At 44.9% G+C, this 18,797-nt stretch overlaps 1 protein-coding gene across 2 annotated transcripts in view; it reads left to right on the top strand.

Moving 5' to 3' along the window:
• The first annotated feature begins 969 nt into the window (after positions 1-969).
• Positions 970-18,797, top strand: part of LOC104921325 (signal-induced proliferation-associated 1-like protein 1) — a 33,213-nt gene continuing 15,385 nt past the window's right edge. For both annotated transcript variants that reach the window (XM_027274813.1, XM_027274814.1), the window contains exons 1-3: positions 970-1,175; positions 16,055-17,774; positions 17,877-18,007. In XM_027274813.1, coding sequence (XP_027130614.1) covers positions 16,283-17,774; positions 17,877-18,007 — 1,623 coding nt within the window. In that variant the 5' untranslated portion in view covers positions 970-1,175; positions 16,055-16,282. The remainder of the gene's footprint in view (positions 1,176-16,054; positions 17,775-17,876; positions 18,008-18,797) is intronic.

The following is an 18,797-nucleotide window of genomic DNA, read 5'->3' as shown; positions in this document are numbered from 1 at the left end:
AAGTTCTGTGGGACTTCAGCTTCCAGACTGACAAACAGGTCCTGGCTAACCAACCGACATAGTGGTGGTGGACAGAGCAGAGAGGGTAGTGGTGATAGATGTGGCGATCCCACTGACGCCAACATCAGGAAGAGGGAACATGAGAAACCTGAGAAGTATCAAGGGTTGAAAGAGCAGCTGGAACGGATGTGGAAGGTCAAGGGTGCGTGGTCCCCGTGGTAGTGGGGGGCACTGGGGCAGTAAACCAAACTGGGAGAGTGGCTCCAGCAAATCCCCCGAACACATCTGAAGCCTCAGTCAGAAGAGTGCGATCCTAGGAATCGAAGAAGATATGCGCAGAACCCTAAACTCCCCGGCCTCTGGTAGAGACCCGAGCTGAGTGGGTGAGACACGAGATCAACCCAATACCTACCTCTTGTGCATAAATGAACCTGTTACATAATTCATTTTAGCGTCCTTTGCACTGTGCACATGCAGTCGTCTGCTTGAAAGGGGAGTAGCATGATTCAACAAACTGGTCAGGAGGGCCAGCTCTTTCCTGCACTGCATCCTAGACCCCCTAGAAGAGGTGGGGCGATCGATCTATCTATCTATCTATCTACTATCTATCTCTCTATCTATCTATCTATCTACTCATCTATCTATCTATCTCTATATATATATATTATATTATTATCATATATATATATATAATATTATCTATATTATTATTATTATTCTTTATTTATTATTTATTTATCTTTATTCATCATATATCTGTGTGCATCTGCACTACTATGTATGTGCTTCTCTGTGTTTTCAGACTTACAGCCTGTGTTGTGCGCAGAGTGAGACCTCTTCGTTTCCGCTCTCTCTGCGTCTTCTGCCCACTCCAGGTGAGCGCTGTTGCCACGGGAACGTTGCTTTCCCCGTGAAGCTTTCTCGCGCGACTCCGTGGCACAGCCGAGCGAGGAGAGAGAGAGAGAGAGAGAGAGAGAGAGGTGGAGGGGGGGTCTGAATGATCTCATCCCTCCAGCAGCTGCATAGCGCAGCGAGGCAAACCCGTAACTTTCTATCAAACTTCCAAGTTGCCTTTCGGAGGAAGACACCGGAGCTTCTTCTTCTTGTTTTTTTTTATTATTATAATTATTATTATAGGCACGGCTTCATCCGGAGTGAACACGTTTCCCGTGAAGGTAAGAGCCGTGCGCAGTTTATGTTTCGGGACTTATTGTAACGAGTTGGAACAAAAGGAAGGAAAGAAAAAAAATCGCTTGGTGGTGTGTGACATCCGGAGAGGTTTGAGGGAGAAAGGTGAGACTTGGACGCGGTGGCGGTGTCGGTCATGTGCGGGGTGTTTTACACGCAACATCTGTCGGCTGTCTGTGGACAAAGCACATCTTTGTGCTGTGTGAAGGTGCAGTGGAGCCAGCCAGTGCGCAATCAGTGCCACTGTTATATATATATACATATATTGTGTATGTGTGTGTGTGTGTGTAACTAATGAAGACCAAACGTTTCTAATCGGTTGTCAAAACGTTTCGCTGCGTCGCTGTATGTGTCAAGGGCATTGTTCCCCACTGCACTGCTTTTAGTGGAGACGATTCACAGGTGGTATCGTACGCCACTACATGTCACCATGCGAAAATCAGTATGTTTTTCCATCATGGTATTCCCCAGTGTTGTTGCCACATGAGGAGGCAAAGGTGATTTCCTTATGCCTGGATCAACATCAGATTAGGCCAAGCCTGATTGCATTCAATCTAATCAATATGTTAAACAGGATGTCCACAGGGGACATTTCTGATGTATGCGTAATGTGCAGAATATAGGAGCCACTGTGGGGGCCACACAGAGCAGACACTGTTTTTTTGATCATTGAATAGGAAAGATGTGGCACAGCAATGCAAACAGAGGTGTGTTTTAGATAGTAACAACCAGGAAACTGTGCCAAAGTTTTTTAAATGTACAAAATATCAACTCCAACTATGCAGGTAGGAAACTGAAAATCAGTGGGATTTCCTCTTGTTGAATCACAGTGCCCACTCCAGTAGCAGTTGGATAACTGAGCATGAGTCAGAAAAAAAAAAGGAGAGCTTTGGAGTTTAGCTTTTGGCTGAGGATCAAGGATTTTTAGCATTCTTGATAGGCTTTGCCAAACCTGACTGATCATACAACTGCACTGCCGTTTTTTTTTTTTTACTGGTCAGTTTAATCTCAAGCTTTGTCCCATTTGGTATTATTATTCACACTGGACTGCTTTTCGTGTCCTCTGATGGGATTTGTTATAGAGGATTAATCTAAAGCATGCACGCTCTGTTCTAATCAGAACTGTCAACATGTCTGTGTTTTTAAAAAAACACCAACTCGAGGTTAGGATTAAAACATCTCATTTAAGGAGACTAGTTTGTAGCCAAGGCAGCGTGAAGCTCATAAGAGTAACAACTCACTGAAGAGTCCAAAGATTAGTTTTGTGCTTCCCTCATCAAAATGCACAAACTCAAACAAAGCCATCACTTCTCACGTTTCCCCATCAGCGTAAATGATCCTTCCTCTAGTTTATTACTGAAGGACAATGTTTCTATTTTCACTTACATGAATCATACCTCTCACATTGCAAAGGCAATTGTTATTGTGCTTCATTTGTCGTAGGGTCTTTCAGACGTGCCCACACATTCACGGAGGGATGCTTCCTGTTGCTAAGTTGAGCTTATGTTTCTATTGTCTCTTGTGCATCGGCTCGAAGGGAATAGCTCGAGCAAAGATAAAAGACAACAACAAGAGGAGCGTTGTGCCGCTTTATAATTTGCCACTGTGGAATGTGTGCGCTGTAATTATACTAACTGGGCATCAAGAAATGCTCACGATAACAGTTTTATAATGATTATTAAGATTATTATGATTAAGCTCAATGTATATTATTCTTTATTGGGTTCATGATGTTCATGTCTAAAGTTCATGTCTTACCCTCATAAAGTTACACGAGAAATGCAGCTCAATGAGCTTTACAACAAAAAACTAACATGCTTCACATAAAAAAGACATAGATTGATCATAAAAACAGGGTCAGAATGACATAATTGATCTAAAATAAACAGAAAAATAAAACCCACTTGATAATTATAGTGAAATAGAGTTAAAATAAGATGGAAATAGACAAAGGTTACATCATTTCTTGACCTCACTTTTTGGAAATGTGCAGTACCACCTGACTGACTGACTGACTGACTGACTGGCTGGCCCTGCCACCTCAAACTGCCTCTCACTGATGACAGACCAGACGACAAACTAAACAAACCTTGTGATATGGCCCTGGATGATCTGGTGCACCGACATGACCGATGTTTGCTACAAGGCCCATTTCTTCATGCGTGTTTATTCTATGACTGAGACAGAAAGAAAAAAAAAATATGAGTCATGTGTTCATGAGGTTTGACACAATCTTCAGCTGAGGCTTGAAATATATCACTTTTCCAGGAAAAAAAAAAGGGGAAGCTCCGTCAGTTTTAACATGAGTGATGTGTCTGACCAGTATTAGTCATCCCATAGTCAGAAGTCAAATGACTTGATGATAATATGGCCTCCGGCGTTTTTTGTCTTTTCGCTGGTGACTGAGCGGGTCGATGAGTTTGACTGTAATGAGGTGTGACTGTGGGTCTGCGTTTCCTGCTTCCTAAACTGTTGGAATGCTCTGTCTTTGTCTGGATCGGATGGTCCACTGTATACCAGCCAATAGAGGAAAGCAGAGGGCTCAGAAGCTACAATGGTGATGATGTAATCCCTTTTCAGCGCACTGTCACAGAGTAAATGCGTGCAGACAAAGGAAAATTTTACCCCCACCTCCTTTTCACCCCACCTGCCACAATGTTTGGGGAATTCTGACCTTGCAAAAATAAAAATGCAATGCAATTCGGACACTGTAATTATCTATGTGGGAGCTTCTGTAGGCTGCACAGACGCTGAGGGAGTTTAGTCGTGGGACAGGTGTTGCTATTGAATCCGATGTGGACCTTACCTGACTTACGTTTGGGTTTGCATTCAGTGGTCTGTTTGTATTTTATAAGCTCATGAGCTGAAGCAACATCTCTGTGACTGGTTTTCTGTCATCCTGCCTCCAACTTTCAACCCTAAACCAAAACCCACAGTCATGCAGAGATCAGACACTGTGTAATTCCCCTTTTCTGCTCCCATCAAACCTCATACACGCTGGAAATAGCACGACATGGCGCAAAGATCGGAAGATGGGGAAGGAAAAGACGCTTTGACAAACAACCACTTTAGTTTAAAGAACTTAAAAGTGAGAGAAGAAGGAGGAGGAGGGGAACTTTCCATATTGAATTCTAGGATTGTGATGATGATGTGTTGCTGCAGGCTATCTCCGCTGCCACACGGTGACGACGTGCTCGGTATTGTCTGGACATGTCTGCCAGTTGCTATACTGTCTCTCTGTTTTGGCCTGCAAAAACTCTCTCTCTCTTTTTCTGGAGCAGATTACAGAAATTCTGCTCGGGGAGAAGAATCAAAACATCAAGCAGAGTTACAGGCCCGTGCCCCATGCAGAGCCTATGTGGGCAGCGGTGGAAAATAATTCCACATCCAGAAAACCACCGAGGTTTTTGCTGTTGTCCCTCCTGTGGACAGAAATCTGAGAAGCAGGCAAGGAATGCACGAGGGCTTGGTCATGGCTGAGCTCAAAACAGATTTCAATGCGCAGACAGGTCTGTTCTCATTCCTGTTCATGCTTACAACTGTTTTCGTTACTTTCAGGAGCCGTGTTTACCATGCGATATGTAGTGAAGCAGGAATGCTGGCACGAGTTTACTGTGCCTCAAGTTTTCCCCTGATCACTCTCTTGTTTGAAGTGCTCTAATATAGCGAAAGCATTCTTGCTGCAGTTTGTGTTGTGCTTTGTTTCCTGTACTCAAAGAAGAAGAAGAAGAAAAAAAAAATCCCTCCTCATATTGCTCGAAAAAAATTCCACATCCTTTGCTTTTGGAACCAGGGAATCCATTTCCACCCTGCGAGTTCCTGCTTTGCTCTCAGAAAAGCTGAGAGGGAAGAATGAGAGCACTGTGAAGGCGAAGGCCGTCTTTGCTACATTCAAATGAAACACACGTTTCAGGTGGACGGAGTGAAGTGTGGAGGAAAATGTCCCTCTGTCATCATTCATGCAGATGTGTATCATTACCCCAGCCTTTAAGAAAACAGAAATAACTCAATACTGATGTTAGAATATTGAGGCTATACAGCCTATACTGTCTTTCTTTCCATGTTGCTCCAGGTGCAAAGGGCAGATAGGGCCGGCTAATAACAAACATGGCTGCTTTCCCAGCCTTTCCTCTCTCACAGCCTGTTTCCTGTGCGTTTCATTGATGTATTCCTGGATACCCTGCCTACAGCTTTGCTACACAAGAGAAGCACATTTGCAAACTGAAAGCTGGCATGTAAATATGAAGATGGGCGTGTGCTTGTATAATACATGCATGTAGAAGCTTATGAACTTTTTTGTGTCCCTGTGTTAAACCGTATGTTATCACATTCCTGTGCGATATCTCAGCGGTTATCATTACTCTTAGTGCGAGGGAGGAGGTTGTTGTCATGTTTGTGTAAACCTATTACTCATACTCGCCTCGAGTGCTGATTAAGAGTAAGTCACCATTGTAGCTGTTACTAGACAGAGTGCGCATATGTCCTTGGTTTGCTGCCGTTCCCTGGATGCTCACCTTTTTGCCTCGATTCTTTTCAGATCCTAGAAACACAAATCAGGTGTTAAAACACACAACACTAGCAAAGCAAACACAATACAAACGAGGGACTCACAGAGAGCTCCAGTCAAAACTTGCATATTTTCCTCCCCTGTGACTTGTGGGGATGCAACGTCCTGATTAATGCCAGCCGTGGGGATAAAGAGGGTGTGTGTGTGTGTGTGTGTGTGTGTGTGTGTGTGTGTTAATTGCATTATGCTTCACTGTGTTTCTATGAACCGAGACTAAAACAGAAGAATTATTGGGACAACTGTCTGATGTTGTCCGATTAATAAAGCAGATGTTCATTTGCTGTCATGTATTTTAACAAACAGCAAACACTGCACCATGTGCTGCTGCTTGCATGGAACAGGCTCGGGGAGCATGATAAACCAGAGTTGCAGAGCTGGCTTGAGTGTCCCAGTACGTGCAGTGCAGAGCAGTGCAGATTTTGCACTGTGATTTTTCTGGCACAGACTGTGATTTAGCAGGGCTCCACTGTTATGCAACACTTGCTGACTTATCGCAGCCCAAATGACTCCGTATGAATTGATTAACTCTGCGGTCTGACTGTTTATAATTGGACTGGAAGTGTACTGGGCTATGCACTGGGCACGTGCCAGAATCAATGACTGGAAATGGTTCACGTGTACAGCGTTGCCATGCCGTCGCTGTGGATTTCCATTCCCCGTCGAGCCTCTCCAAGTGCGTAACCGCCTCATTTAGAAAATACTTGCCATTTCTGACAATTAGCAGTGATTACTGAAGCACACCTGAGCTTTCCACTGAGTCCTCGGCTGGGGGATTTAGGCTGCCCTCCAAGCTGTAGGGAACAACAGTCAGCCAGGCTTCTTCAGAGACACGGCAGAGAATCCCCCCGAGGTTTTCTGCGAGGATAATAAGCCCTTCCTTTGTTGCACACCCCCCCAGCCACTCCACCTACTTCACTGCACTGGTCATGTCAGCTCGTGCTGAAGCTTTCCCTCTGTCTGTCCCCAGCACTGCAGAGCATGCCGTTGTTACCTTGTTAAATCGCTTACCTAGCAAGATCCTACTCTTATTTTTGTGCCTTCATCCTTGCAAACTTTGGGTTAATTACAAAATTGCACCGCGCGTCTTGTGCACAATTTATGTCTGGTGGCAGCACAGCAGCTATTTGGCCAATGTAAGGGGGTATTAATCAAGCTTTCACCTTGACTCTGGCCTTCCAGGATGGCTTGCTGTGTTTTCCTTGTGACTGCTGCTCTCTCAGCTAAGGATCCTATTGTTTCCCATGCTCGTCTGTCACTGCTATTAGTCTGTGGGGAATCCTTATACTGTGGCATCCCATTATAGCTGCCCCAATTCATCTGTGCAGTCAAATCAGATTTGCTTCACCCTGATTTCTGCAGAGGTCTACTTGTTTGCCAAGCAGTTGTTGATCGATTGATTACTGGATAAGTTTGACTGATGAAAATGAACTCCAAAGGATAAGCAGAGCATCCTATGACAGATTTCGTTCTCAGGGGGCCTTTTAAATAGCCTGTGGTCGATGCTGCTGCTACAGCGAAGCTCATGTTTCTCATGTTTGCTCAAAGGGGTCCTGACCCTTCCCAAACTGCGTAATCAAACAACTGCTCCTCTTCCACAACATCACCGTGCCAAAACCTGTCCAGACAACCCTGTCAAAATGAAGAACAAATCAACATGTCATACTCAAAGTAAATGTGATGTCAGCAACACAATGAGTTTCTATTGAAAGTTTCGAGTTCCCTGACAACTATCTGTTTCTTTGTTGCTGACAGTGTTTTCATTCTGTTTTTCCTGCCAGGCTGTTATCTGATCTGGCCATTTAGTTAATGTGTCTGTGTTTTTAGCAACAGATGCATTGTTGTTGTCGCACGGGCACATGATTTTTCTCTCTTAACGCTTGATTATTTCTGAGTTTGCGATGAATTAAATCACGCTTTGCTTTCATTGTGGTGTGGGTGGTCTCGTCGTAATTCTCCCTCTGTGATTTGGCTTGTTTGCTACCTGTGTAATCGGGCAGAGGATGTGAGAGGACACGGCAGTGGATGACTTCCAAACATCACAGGCATCCGTCATATTGACACCTCTCCTGTGAGAATCCGTCAGACTCCTGTCGACTGACCTTTCCGCTCATACACAGTTGTACTTGAACACCTAACTGCCCTCACCCCGGCCCTGTCGTCATGCCAAACCCACAAGTTCATACTACATACATGTACTCTTTCATGCACTCATAAATATAATCTCATTTGATTTTTATTTTGATGATATTAAGGGGTAAATATATTTGATGTATGATATTAATATTCAACTTGCAAATAGCACATGAAAATGTCTTCATACCATAGATAGATAGCTGAGAGGTTAGATGGTAAATAATTTCATTGATCATTTATGAGGCTTCTTATGATGCTAGCTTACCCCCAATTACTAAATTACCCCCAATTTCCATTTGATTCCTGCAAATTTCCATGGAAACTTTCCAATTTTGAGTATTTCCAAAATTTCCCAGTTTATGGTGGAAAGTTTCTGGAAATTTCCCAGAAATTTCCCACCCCTTTGCAACCCCACAACCAACGTTATCACCCTCTGAGCTCTAAGCTCTCACTAACAGGAGTCTAAAAACATTGTGTTTACAGTTGGAACAATGGGGCCACGTGATTTGGCATCCCAGTGAAGATTTGTACATGCTTGTTGTGTCTAAGCATGATGATATTCAGGAATATTATTGACTGCCTCCCATTCATTTCCACTGTTAGTAGCCATAGGCCACAGGAGTAAATGGCTGTATTGGCCTGGGCCCAGCAAGAACTGGCGCTGGGCATGTGACCAATACTCACTGATGGGCACACACATGCTCACAGCATGGTTTCCTGGCACGCAGTGTGTGTGACCACTGGATGCCCCCAGCCTTGAGCAGCCAGCGGTGCACGCTACACACTGACACATCTCATGTCCGGACCACCAGCACAAACAAAACACCATGATATGATTGAAGTTATGCTCGATGACCCGCTCTGTTTGTCCCTGTCAAAACTTTCCTACAGCTTCACAACTCTGCTTGCCACTGGCGGTGACGTGACATCGATCAAACAAAGTAGTCGAAATGAATCTGAACATGCTAGATACATGAGATGTGTGAGCAGCACTTGCGGGCTTACTCCGATTTGTCTTGCTCGTGCATGCCTGTGATCCGAGAATGAAGTAATGGCAGGCTTGGAAGTGTTTGGTGAGCCCCCTGGCTGAGCCCCATCCTCACGCCTTCTGGCACGTGGAGAGACTGAATTATAGACGGCAAACACAAACTATTCACTCAGCCCCCCTCCTTGCATCAACACTGTTAATTATGCTGCCGCTCCTCTCGCATCCCTTCTATTTTAATCCTCGACTGAAGGAAACCACTGCATCCCCAGCACACACATTTGAGCACACACAGAGAGATGTGTGCCAGCTTCATGCTGAGCTAGAAGTATTTGTTTTGTAACACATCGGTTCACTGCTTTTCAGGTATTATGAAAGGCATATTTACTTTTTGTTGGGCGAATAGAGAAAACAGAGTGCCTCTATAAACACCTCTCTGCCCCAGCCCACATTGCCCTGTTTAACAAGGCACACTGCTGGGAAATGCTCCCATTTCATTTGGGGTTAATCTAAGTGGCCTAGTTGCTCAGGTCAGCGAGGCAAATTTTTATTTTTTTTTGTCAAACACAAATGGCTGTGTTTTGTACTACAGTGTAACAAGTGGAATCCCTCCAACATACCAGCAATAAAGGTGCAGTTGTTAAATTCAAATGCATGACTGCCAAGTCTGGAGTCACCTTACAGCCTCCTTATAGGAGCTGTCAGTAGAAACAGGAGGTCTAAGACGCTTTCAAAGAGCTAGGGGTTAGTTTGAAATCCAAAGCTCCTGTGTTTATCACGCCATCTGATATCAAAGTATGTTTGTCTTGTTGGTGAACCTCAAGTGTTGTGTCGAAACTCGAGGACATAGACTATTCTGTAATCAGCGACAAAGTTTCAAATTTGTGGAAGGTGTATTTGCATTTCATCTACACAGCCGTGCCCATCTGTTCTTTCCTCATAATATATGTGTAGGCCTCTGTGTACCTGGGCTGCGGTTGTCCAGGAAATTTGTTGTTCATAAGGTTAGCAAATGAATCGTAAAGTAACATAATTTGGCAAATAACTGATCATAATAATACGATGCAGGTTTTTGGATAGTTATACGCAGAAAGCTCAAGTGCTAATGATTACAGTGTTGAGTGTGCTCATCAAGCACCTGCGGGTGGAGTTTATTGTCGGAGCGGCAGTTGACAGGGTGAACTTTTGGACTTTTTCACCAGCTTTTGGCTTTTTGCCACCACTCGTGGCAAACAACTATCTTTATAGTGCTCCATCGGTGTAGTGCACTGGTTCTCAATCTGTGGTATGTGTACTCCCTGTAGTGTTCCCTGGAGGCAATTGCACTTTTTTTTTTTTTTTTATGAAATAGATTCATTGAAAAACACATTATACCATTAAAATACTACAAAATTTAGAATGAAAATAAACTATGAGACTGCTGGTATGCAAATAAGTTTTGCATTTCCTGTAATATTTTGTCTGCTATGTAGACACGTTTATGCACAGAGCATGCACACACATCCATGATTAGTTGCAGGCTAATATGTAACGGCAAGATAGCAAACAAGAATAAAAGGAATGCTGCAATCATGGCTCCAAACATAAAATATTATGAAGAGAAGAACCCCTTTTCCACAAAATTAGCTCTGGTTCTTGAACCAGATGCTGAAAACATGTTGAGCTGTGTTGAGTTAGTCTCTGCAGTGGTGGTGATTGAAACTTGTCACCATGTTTATTTGCATGCACTGTACATTTTCATTTTTATTTATGTTGAGAGAGATTATGGAGACAAAATCATGTAGACGTTTTCACGTTCTCAGCAGCCCTGACTGGACCCTAGGCAGAAGCTATAACTTCCATTTCAAACGTGCGATTTCCAAGAAAAGGTAATCTTTATTTGAGACGGGCTTTGCAGAAATAGCATCTCGATGAGTTGCCAGGGGACAGAAAACTTTCTGTCTTTGATGTTGGCAGAAACAAAAAGCAGTTTGATATGTCTTCAAAAATAGCTATTGTCCCATGAGCTCCCTGGGTTTATGCTTATGAGCCAAAACGTCTGGTTTGTGTTCGTGTAGTCTCTAGCAAATTTGGTTGTTTTTGCTCTCTGGGTTTTTTGCACTGTCACGCATGTGTGTGCGAGAGCTTTTGTCTCTTTGTATACCTGTCCATGTGCATCAAATGCTCACTGTCTCTCTCTCTCTAATGGAGTCCTAGGGTTGAGACGGGCAGAGAGGGCAGGGAGAGGGAAAGTGCAGCCTAGAGCAGACTTCCACTTTTTAAAGCTCGGGCTCCAAACTGCTGCAGCTCAGCAGCCAGGCAGCCACCTCATTAGAATTTTTTACATTCCTCTTCAGGCAGCAGCACACTGCTTTCTCTCCATTGCTCTTTACAGCACTGAGCCTTCTCAGTAAAGACAAGTCATCTACATGTATAACCTTGCGTCAGATATGAGGCACTAAACCAACTCTGGCTTCAGTCTCTTTAGATTAATGTATTTATGGACCATGAAGTTGTTAAACTTCTGTGCAGGCGGTGGTTTTATGTCATTTAAATCAATTGAATACAAGTCTGTTTAAGACTCTGGACTTCTTGTTTTTGACAGAGCGGCTGACAGATCAGAGTATAAGAAGTAGTAACCCTCCTTTACTCTGTATAAGCAGACCACCTAAGCTGTTAGCGGTGCAATTAGATTTTTTTTTTAGAAGTAAATGGCCCTCAAGGAGTTGGACAAAGGCGTCATTGTCAAACTCCTGGCCCACCCAGATAATGACATTGGAAATAGGAATGGCTTTGCCATTGCTAACTATAAACTATGTCAAGTGTTTCAAGTGTCTATTTATCCTGCTGTCTCTCCCACGTAATATGTGAAACCCTGGTGGAGTAGTTTCTGGAGGATAAGACGTGAGAGGAAGGATTGAGGACACCCTGCCGGAGATAATGCCAATGAATATATTCTGGCACTCCTCCAGAACTGTCTTCTTGTGCAAGGCTGTGAGTGAAATTCACTTTGCCAGTGGTTCGCTATACCCATTACTCACTGAACTGTGCTGCAGCGATAGCGAGGGGCCCAGAGTTAGGGCAGAGAAGCAGCACATGACAGAACAATGGCGATGATGAATGTCGATGCGCCGCCGCCACCAGTTTCTAAAGCGCTCAAAACTACACATGCATTTCATGCGTGTGGTCAGCTGAACAATTCGTCAGTTCAGTTCTCATGTTATTGTGGTAGCTGCAAAGACGACGAGAAGACAAGCCTGCAGTTGTGAAGTCGTGCAAGGCTTTAAAGTGTTTTCTAACAGTCGGGACAGTCAGTGTTGCACTTCTCTCCCAAGAGTTTGCCCGAACATGCCCTTCTTCTCTTCCCCCCTCACACAGACGTTCATCACTTCCTCCGCTGAAATTGGTGGAATTCCAGGATCTCGACTCGCGGTTGGGTGACGCTAGTATCGTTTGTCTGCCAGCAGGCCTGCCTGTTTTTCTCCAAAGGTGTCAGGTTCTCAGATTTGCTCAATCAGACGGGCAGGTTTGTGCCTGGTTCTCAGCCAGATGTTCATACAGGAGGAGGGAGCAGACATAAAATAAAAAAGAAAAGAAAAGAGCAACCCCAGATGGAGATGCTTTGTTACTTCCTGTGCCTTTAGACAGTCGTGGTTAGGCTGCACCTTAGTGGATGTGAGACCCCAGCTTACCTCGTCACTGCTCAAAATAATGTTGTGTAGGAGTCATTGGAGTTTATGTTACTACAGATGTTTTCTGACTGGGGAAAGCTTGCTCACTGTGGACGAGTTTGAGGTTTAACTGCCGTCTGGCTTGAGTCTTTAGCTCAAACTTGCCCGGAAAGAAAAGATTTTCCCACGTTACTTCCCCTAATCTTAGTCATCTGTCAGATACAGATGTGTAATCCTTTTCCTGTCCAGGTGTAGCTCTTCTTCTGTCTTTCTCTGCTCATCGCAGCTCTTTCATGCTTCTGTTGCCCTTGTTTCCAAATTCTGGTTCAGTGTTTGCTTTGTCTCTATCTTTCCAGTTCCTCCTTGCATCTAATTAAGTTGGTTTTCCTGGCAGGCCGCATGTACACAGCCATAGCGAGGTTCCCGTGCCAGGCGGTTTTCAAAGACTTCACTATGTTGGAATGGGGCCCCAGTCTTGCCCAAGCCAGGACAGAGGGACCTTTGTGCCTGCTGCCCAACAGCCCAGTGAGCCCTTAGAGCAGGAAAAGATTAGGAGACAGGGAGAGCCGATGGGCTAAATGTTAGGGTGCCTGTTTGAAAGCCAATGGTGTCAGCCAAACAGCCCCTTAGTCCCATTGAAGCACGCAGTAATTACAAGCTTGTAGGGCAATCCTTTGGCTCCTTTGTCTCTGCTTTGGAGACACTTGCCCAGTCTACTGGGAAACTTCATTCTCCCTCTGTTTGGAGACCCAGGACGAAGACTCTTTCAACTTCAGCGTGTTGTCCTTTCTCTCTGGGACACCAGTTAGCCAAGCCAGCTCAGCAACAGTGCCTCGCCTCCAGAAGGAGTGTCAAGCACCCCATGCTGCGTCTTTATGATGACTAAGCGCTTGTTCTTTTAGTTGCTCTGATTTTTATGAGTCAGCTATAAAAAAGACCCAGACCCAAGGTTCATGATCATGATTCATCGCCGTCCTGCTGTCTGTCTTCCATCTTTAATTCCATGTAGTATGTCTGTATGTGTGTGTGTGTTTTGTCACAAGATCCTGGAGAGCCTGCTGCCTGAGTCACCTGTAACATATGCAGGCTGAGTCGTCAAAAAAGGGCATATTACTCAATCGGAGCGCAGTCCTCTGAGTCTAGACTTTACAAACAGAACAACAAATTGTAGCACTTCCAGAGGTGTGCCGCGATATCACCAGCCCTTCTCCTGCATCCTCATCTTTCGACGGGCTTTACAGCCCAGATGGGAGGTCAGAGCCCCAATTACAGGAGGTTAACCTCATTTAGTCAACAGGCTGTAGCTGTCTGGACATGTCCCCACAGACTTATGAAAAAAAAAATGCTCAGTTTAATTCTGCAGGCGATGGATGAAGGAGATAGTGTGTGAATGTTGTGGGTCTTTTTTTTTTTTTCTCTCTTTCCAGCTTCTCTCTGACCGTCTCTTGCTCTCTCTCCATCACACAAGCATACATAAGACACACTCTCTCTGTCTCTACGCCGCACTCTTTATTTTAATCTGAAAAGACCGTCATCTGTCTGCATGTCCGGCAGACAGGAGATTAGAGGCCTGTTTTCTGGGGCACGTGTGTGTAGCTCCTATTCTTCCGTCTGTCCCTGTGGGCACTCAGCAGCATGAGGGAATGAGGCCCAATACTCTGGGACAGGACCCGCAGTTTAACTTACATACACTTATTCATGTCAGAGACATTAGGGTGTTAGTAGGACATGATTTTTTAATTTTTTTTTTATTACTTAATGAGTTTTTATTAATCTGCTCTCTACATTTTACTCCCATGCTCCAAACAATAAGTTCCCAGGGAGGCTTGATGAAAGATGACAGTTGTGATATTTGCTTTCATCTAATTTAAATTTCTTCTGGCTGAAGATTTCACATCATGTAACAATGAAACTGTTATATCCCTGCTTTTGAAATCTGAATATCGGCCGGTCCATTTCATTTGATGGTATTATGCGAATAATCTAGCTCTTATCATCTTATTATCAGACTCTTGTTAGCATATTAAGCTCCTCTATAATGAATTTCTTGTTTGAGGACCTCGTTCACTGCTGCTTTGTGTTTGTGGTTCAGAAAGGTTGTAATAAATCAAATAACAGTTCAACTCGCTTTTGGACTGGAACATAAATTATTAGTTTTGCCGCACAATCTTTTGTTGCTTGCTTTGCTCAATATTAGGCTAACACAGTGGGTCTCTGCTGCACAATATTCACAGGTTTAGAGGTTTATTGTCAGAAAATGCTCCTGTTTTGAAGAAAAGCTGACTCGGGATGCTTTGCCTCAGGCACTCTAGGAGAAAAAAAAAACTCCTGAATCATATCCCGAGTCTTGAGATTTGAGCCTTTGTATATTGATGCTGATATCATCAAACAAACTGCATTGTCTAGGGAACATTTGACACAGTTAAGCCACTGTGGTAGTATTGTGGTATTCTGCACTCCTTTCCATGTCTTTGACTTCTTTGATTACTCTTATTGTTTAAAGCAAAGGTGAATGACTTGGGGTTGGGGTGCAGTGTGAACGTGCCTGTGCTGTAGGCCTGTCACAGTGCTCTGATTGCTAGTGGCTAATGTGATCACAGCCACAGCCAGGCGGGGCTGACTGAGAGTGGAGCCTTAATCTCTCCTAGTGTTTCACTGCCAAATTGGCCCGATTTGTCAGGCGGAGGATCATCACTCACTTCTCAGATGACTTTCAAAGGGCCTCTTTGCTTTTTGATGTGCAGCCTGGGATATTTGATTGAGAAAACTGCAATTCAGCGTTACAATTCGCTAATGTTGGCTTCTGACGAGTCACGTCGAGAGAGGCGTTGGCGACACAGCAAGGTTTTAAGGAATGCCAGCTGAAGAAACGAAAGTTTTTGATAGAACCAGATGATTTTTTTTTCTCTCTTGGTTTTAACAGAATTCCTGAACAGGTTTATGAAATTTCTGAATAAGTCGTCTTTACCGCTCGCTTTGTATAAATTAACTGATTTTGGGCAAAGCTATGATTTTACTTAGGCCCTCAAGAAAAAAAAATGACACACATTGTTGAACTCATTTTGAATTTGGCTGAGCTTTCATGTTTCCCCCTCGATGCTTATTCTGAAATTGGTTTGAAACGTTGGCCCCCTTATCTGAAATTGAACATGCCAGTGACTTTTCACTGGCTCGTAAAAACCATTGGGGGGGGCATCCACGTTCTATTCTGCAGGCGGGTTTGTGGTTTTTATGTTTTTATGTGTCTCTCACTTTCGACATCTGCATATTTGTAAAGATGGCCTCCCACTTTTCACAGGAAAGGCTCACATGTGGTGTGGATGAGTATTGAGTAAGAAGAGTTTTCAGAGCAGGAAAATTTAAGGAGCAATTTGAGCTGTGCTTGGCTCAAGACGTGAGATTGTAATTACCATTGTGCTTTCTCCCATGTCAAGGAGAGTGTAGCAGAGCACTGATCAAAGCCAAATAAATGTAAAATCATCTGGTTTTCCTGTACTAAAGTTGACTAACTGATTGTTCTTTTCTTTTCAGGATTGAATGGTTGGAGTAAGAAAAATGCCAAGTGGCAGTGTCGACACTGTTAAGGAAGCAGTATGCAGGCTTGAGTGCTGAAGAAGTGGGCTTGCCCCTTCCATTTTTCTGCCTCTTCACCTGTTGATCCAGACAATCAACCTGCTCATGAAGTCAGGGAGCGGCAGAGGGAGCCGAGAGGCAGTCATGTCTCCATGCTAAGTGCCTTTAGCCTTTGGCACTGGTGTCATGACCAGCCTGAAGCGCCTGCCCATGGAGCGCACCGTTGGGGGTTCCATCCCCGCCACTGATGAATTTTACACTCGCCACCTCCGTTTGGTCAATGGAGGGGCTGTGCCAACCCGCACAGACAATGTCCATGCCACTGTGAGCACAGGAGTGCCTAAAATGGGTGTACGGGCTCGGGTGGCTGACTGGCCCCCAAGAAAAGACATGGCAGGGGTTGTTTGGCACTCGGCTACAGAGCCTGAGAACTCTAGTGTTCCCCCCGCTGGAAAAAGTCACGTTAAGTTAGGCTCTATAATGAGCCCTCAGGACTCGTCAATGCTGCGTAACATCCACAATACTTTAAAGAATCGAACCCAGGCCCCTGCTAACAACTACAGCCCTGATAGCCGTTACCTATCCCCAGGAGACTACAGAGGACCTGCACACAGAAACCCACGACAAAGACGTATCCGTCAGCGCAGCAACAGTGACATGACTATCAGTGAGATGGAAGGCAGTGGAGACAGTGGAGAGGAATGGGGTCCACCATCAGGACCTAAATGGTCCCCTCTCCATCGCGAATATGGTAGCACCTCCTCAATAGATCAACATGGAGCATCTGGAGAGAGCTTCTTTGAAATGCTTAAGGGCTATCAAGGGGACAAAGTGGACCAGCGTAGCCCCGCACCAGAGAAGCTAGAGGACATGCTGAATGTTGGATCCAAGCAGGCCAGCATTGATCTTCATGAGGATGCCGTGGACACCCAGCCTCCTAAAGCCAAGGACAGAGATAAGCCCCCAAAGAGAAGAACTAAATCTGAGACGGGGGGCGAGTCTATATTCCGTAAACTTCGAAACGTGCGGGGTGAGTCGGACTCTCCCAAAGCTGGGTCTGATGTAGAGGACAGCCGGACAGATGACATGGGCCCTCCTTTCAAGCCCTGGGTGTGCCAGAAAGGCTTTGCCCACTATGATGTTCAGAGCATGCTGTTTGACCTCAATGAAATTGCTCAGTTGCGGCAGATTGCAGGCAAGAGGAAAAACACCACCACAGGGGCATCTGCTGCTGCTGTAGCCTCGGCTACCTCCACCCTCTCGTCCACACACAGCCTGCCTTACAGCTCCCCGAGTGGCAGCCAGGAAGAGCTCAGCTCTAGGGACAGTCCTGGTCTGGACGCAGGGGATGAACAGAGCAATGAAATGTTGCTAAGTTGCCCCTGCTTCCGCAACGAGATAGGCACTGATAGCAATGGGAAACGCAGATTGGGAGGAGGCGGGACAGGGTATCATGGGCTTGTGGGTGGTGGGACAAGTAACAGTGCCTCAGGGACCCTGAGTGGGGATGTGAACATGTATGAAACATCTGTGAGCACGCACTGCACGAATGCTGGAGTAGCAGTGCTAGAGGGACCAAAGGAAGGCCTCAGTACGATCAGCGAAAAGGGGAAACAATACATTGTGGAGCACGTGGACCTGGGAGCCTACTACTATAGAAAGTTCTTCTACCTAAGGGGTAAGATGCACGTGTTTTGTTTAAAGCAGTAATGTTTGATATTCACCAAGACTCTTGGTTTTTAAAATTTTCCCCGTATCTCTGACACTTCCTCCACCTCAGAGCACTGGAACTACTTTGGTATCGACGAGGCGTTGGGTCCAGTGGCAGTGAGCTTGCGCAGAGAGAAGCTGGAGGAGGACAAGGAGCACGGCCAGCAGTATAACTACCGCCTCATCTTCAGAACCAGCGAGGTCAGCCATGGTGTCATATCCTTACTACACCCTAACCTCAACCTCAACCTCAGCACCACATCACATAAATTGTTGCTGCTGTGGAGTGAATCCGCCCACAGTGTTTAGCGATGCAATTATTATATTTGCACTCACAAATTTTGGATTTTGATTTTTTGGAAAGAGGAGACATTCATTTTGTTGTCATCATGTTATTATGCTTGGATCTTGTCCTGTTTATCGGCATAGAAAATGTGTATAGCTCAACTCCTGCTAATACTATGGAGACCAACTCGAGGTAAAACCAGTCTTAGCCCTTGTTTCTTATTACGCAACAAGCCCTTAGGCTATTCAGCTGTCTCCCAATATTAGCAATGTGTGAAGTAACTTCAGGAAGTGCACTCATCTTCCAGCCTCCAAGGCCTGTCAGTGCCCGACAACCTCAAACCACTGTGTGGAGAGCTTTACTTCTGTGTTTCAGTAAAAATAGAATGTCATATTTAGTTGCAGTGTTGGCTCCCAGTCCTCTGTTTGGTTTGGGATTTGGGGTTTTAAATTTTGACTTTGGGGATTTACTATATAGACGTACATCCCAAGACTGAAAGTTAAGGCACCTCCTCAAGGCTGTTTGTTGTGGATTGAAGTGGGACAGGTGCATGTGATTAAACCCCCGCAATTTAGACTGAAGTACCGCAGGACCCCCGCCCCCCTACTCTACCTTCCAAACATGGGGAACACAGATCCATTGTAAAGACAGACTCTGCACGGCCTCAAACTCACAGGAGAGAAAGTCTCGGTCCGTTCCAGCTGC

Source organism: Larimichthys crocea, chromosome XXIV, assembly GCF_000972845.2.
Source record: "Larimichthys crocea isolate SSNF chromosome XXIV, L_crocea_2.0, whole genome shotgun sequence".
Lineage (NCBI taxonomy): Eukaryota > Metazoa > Chordata > Actinopteri > Sciaenidae > Larimichthys > Larimichthys crocea.
This window is presented reverse-complemented; position numbering and strand designations above follow the sequence as displayed.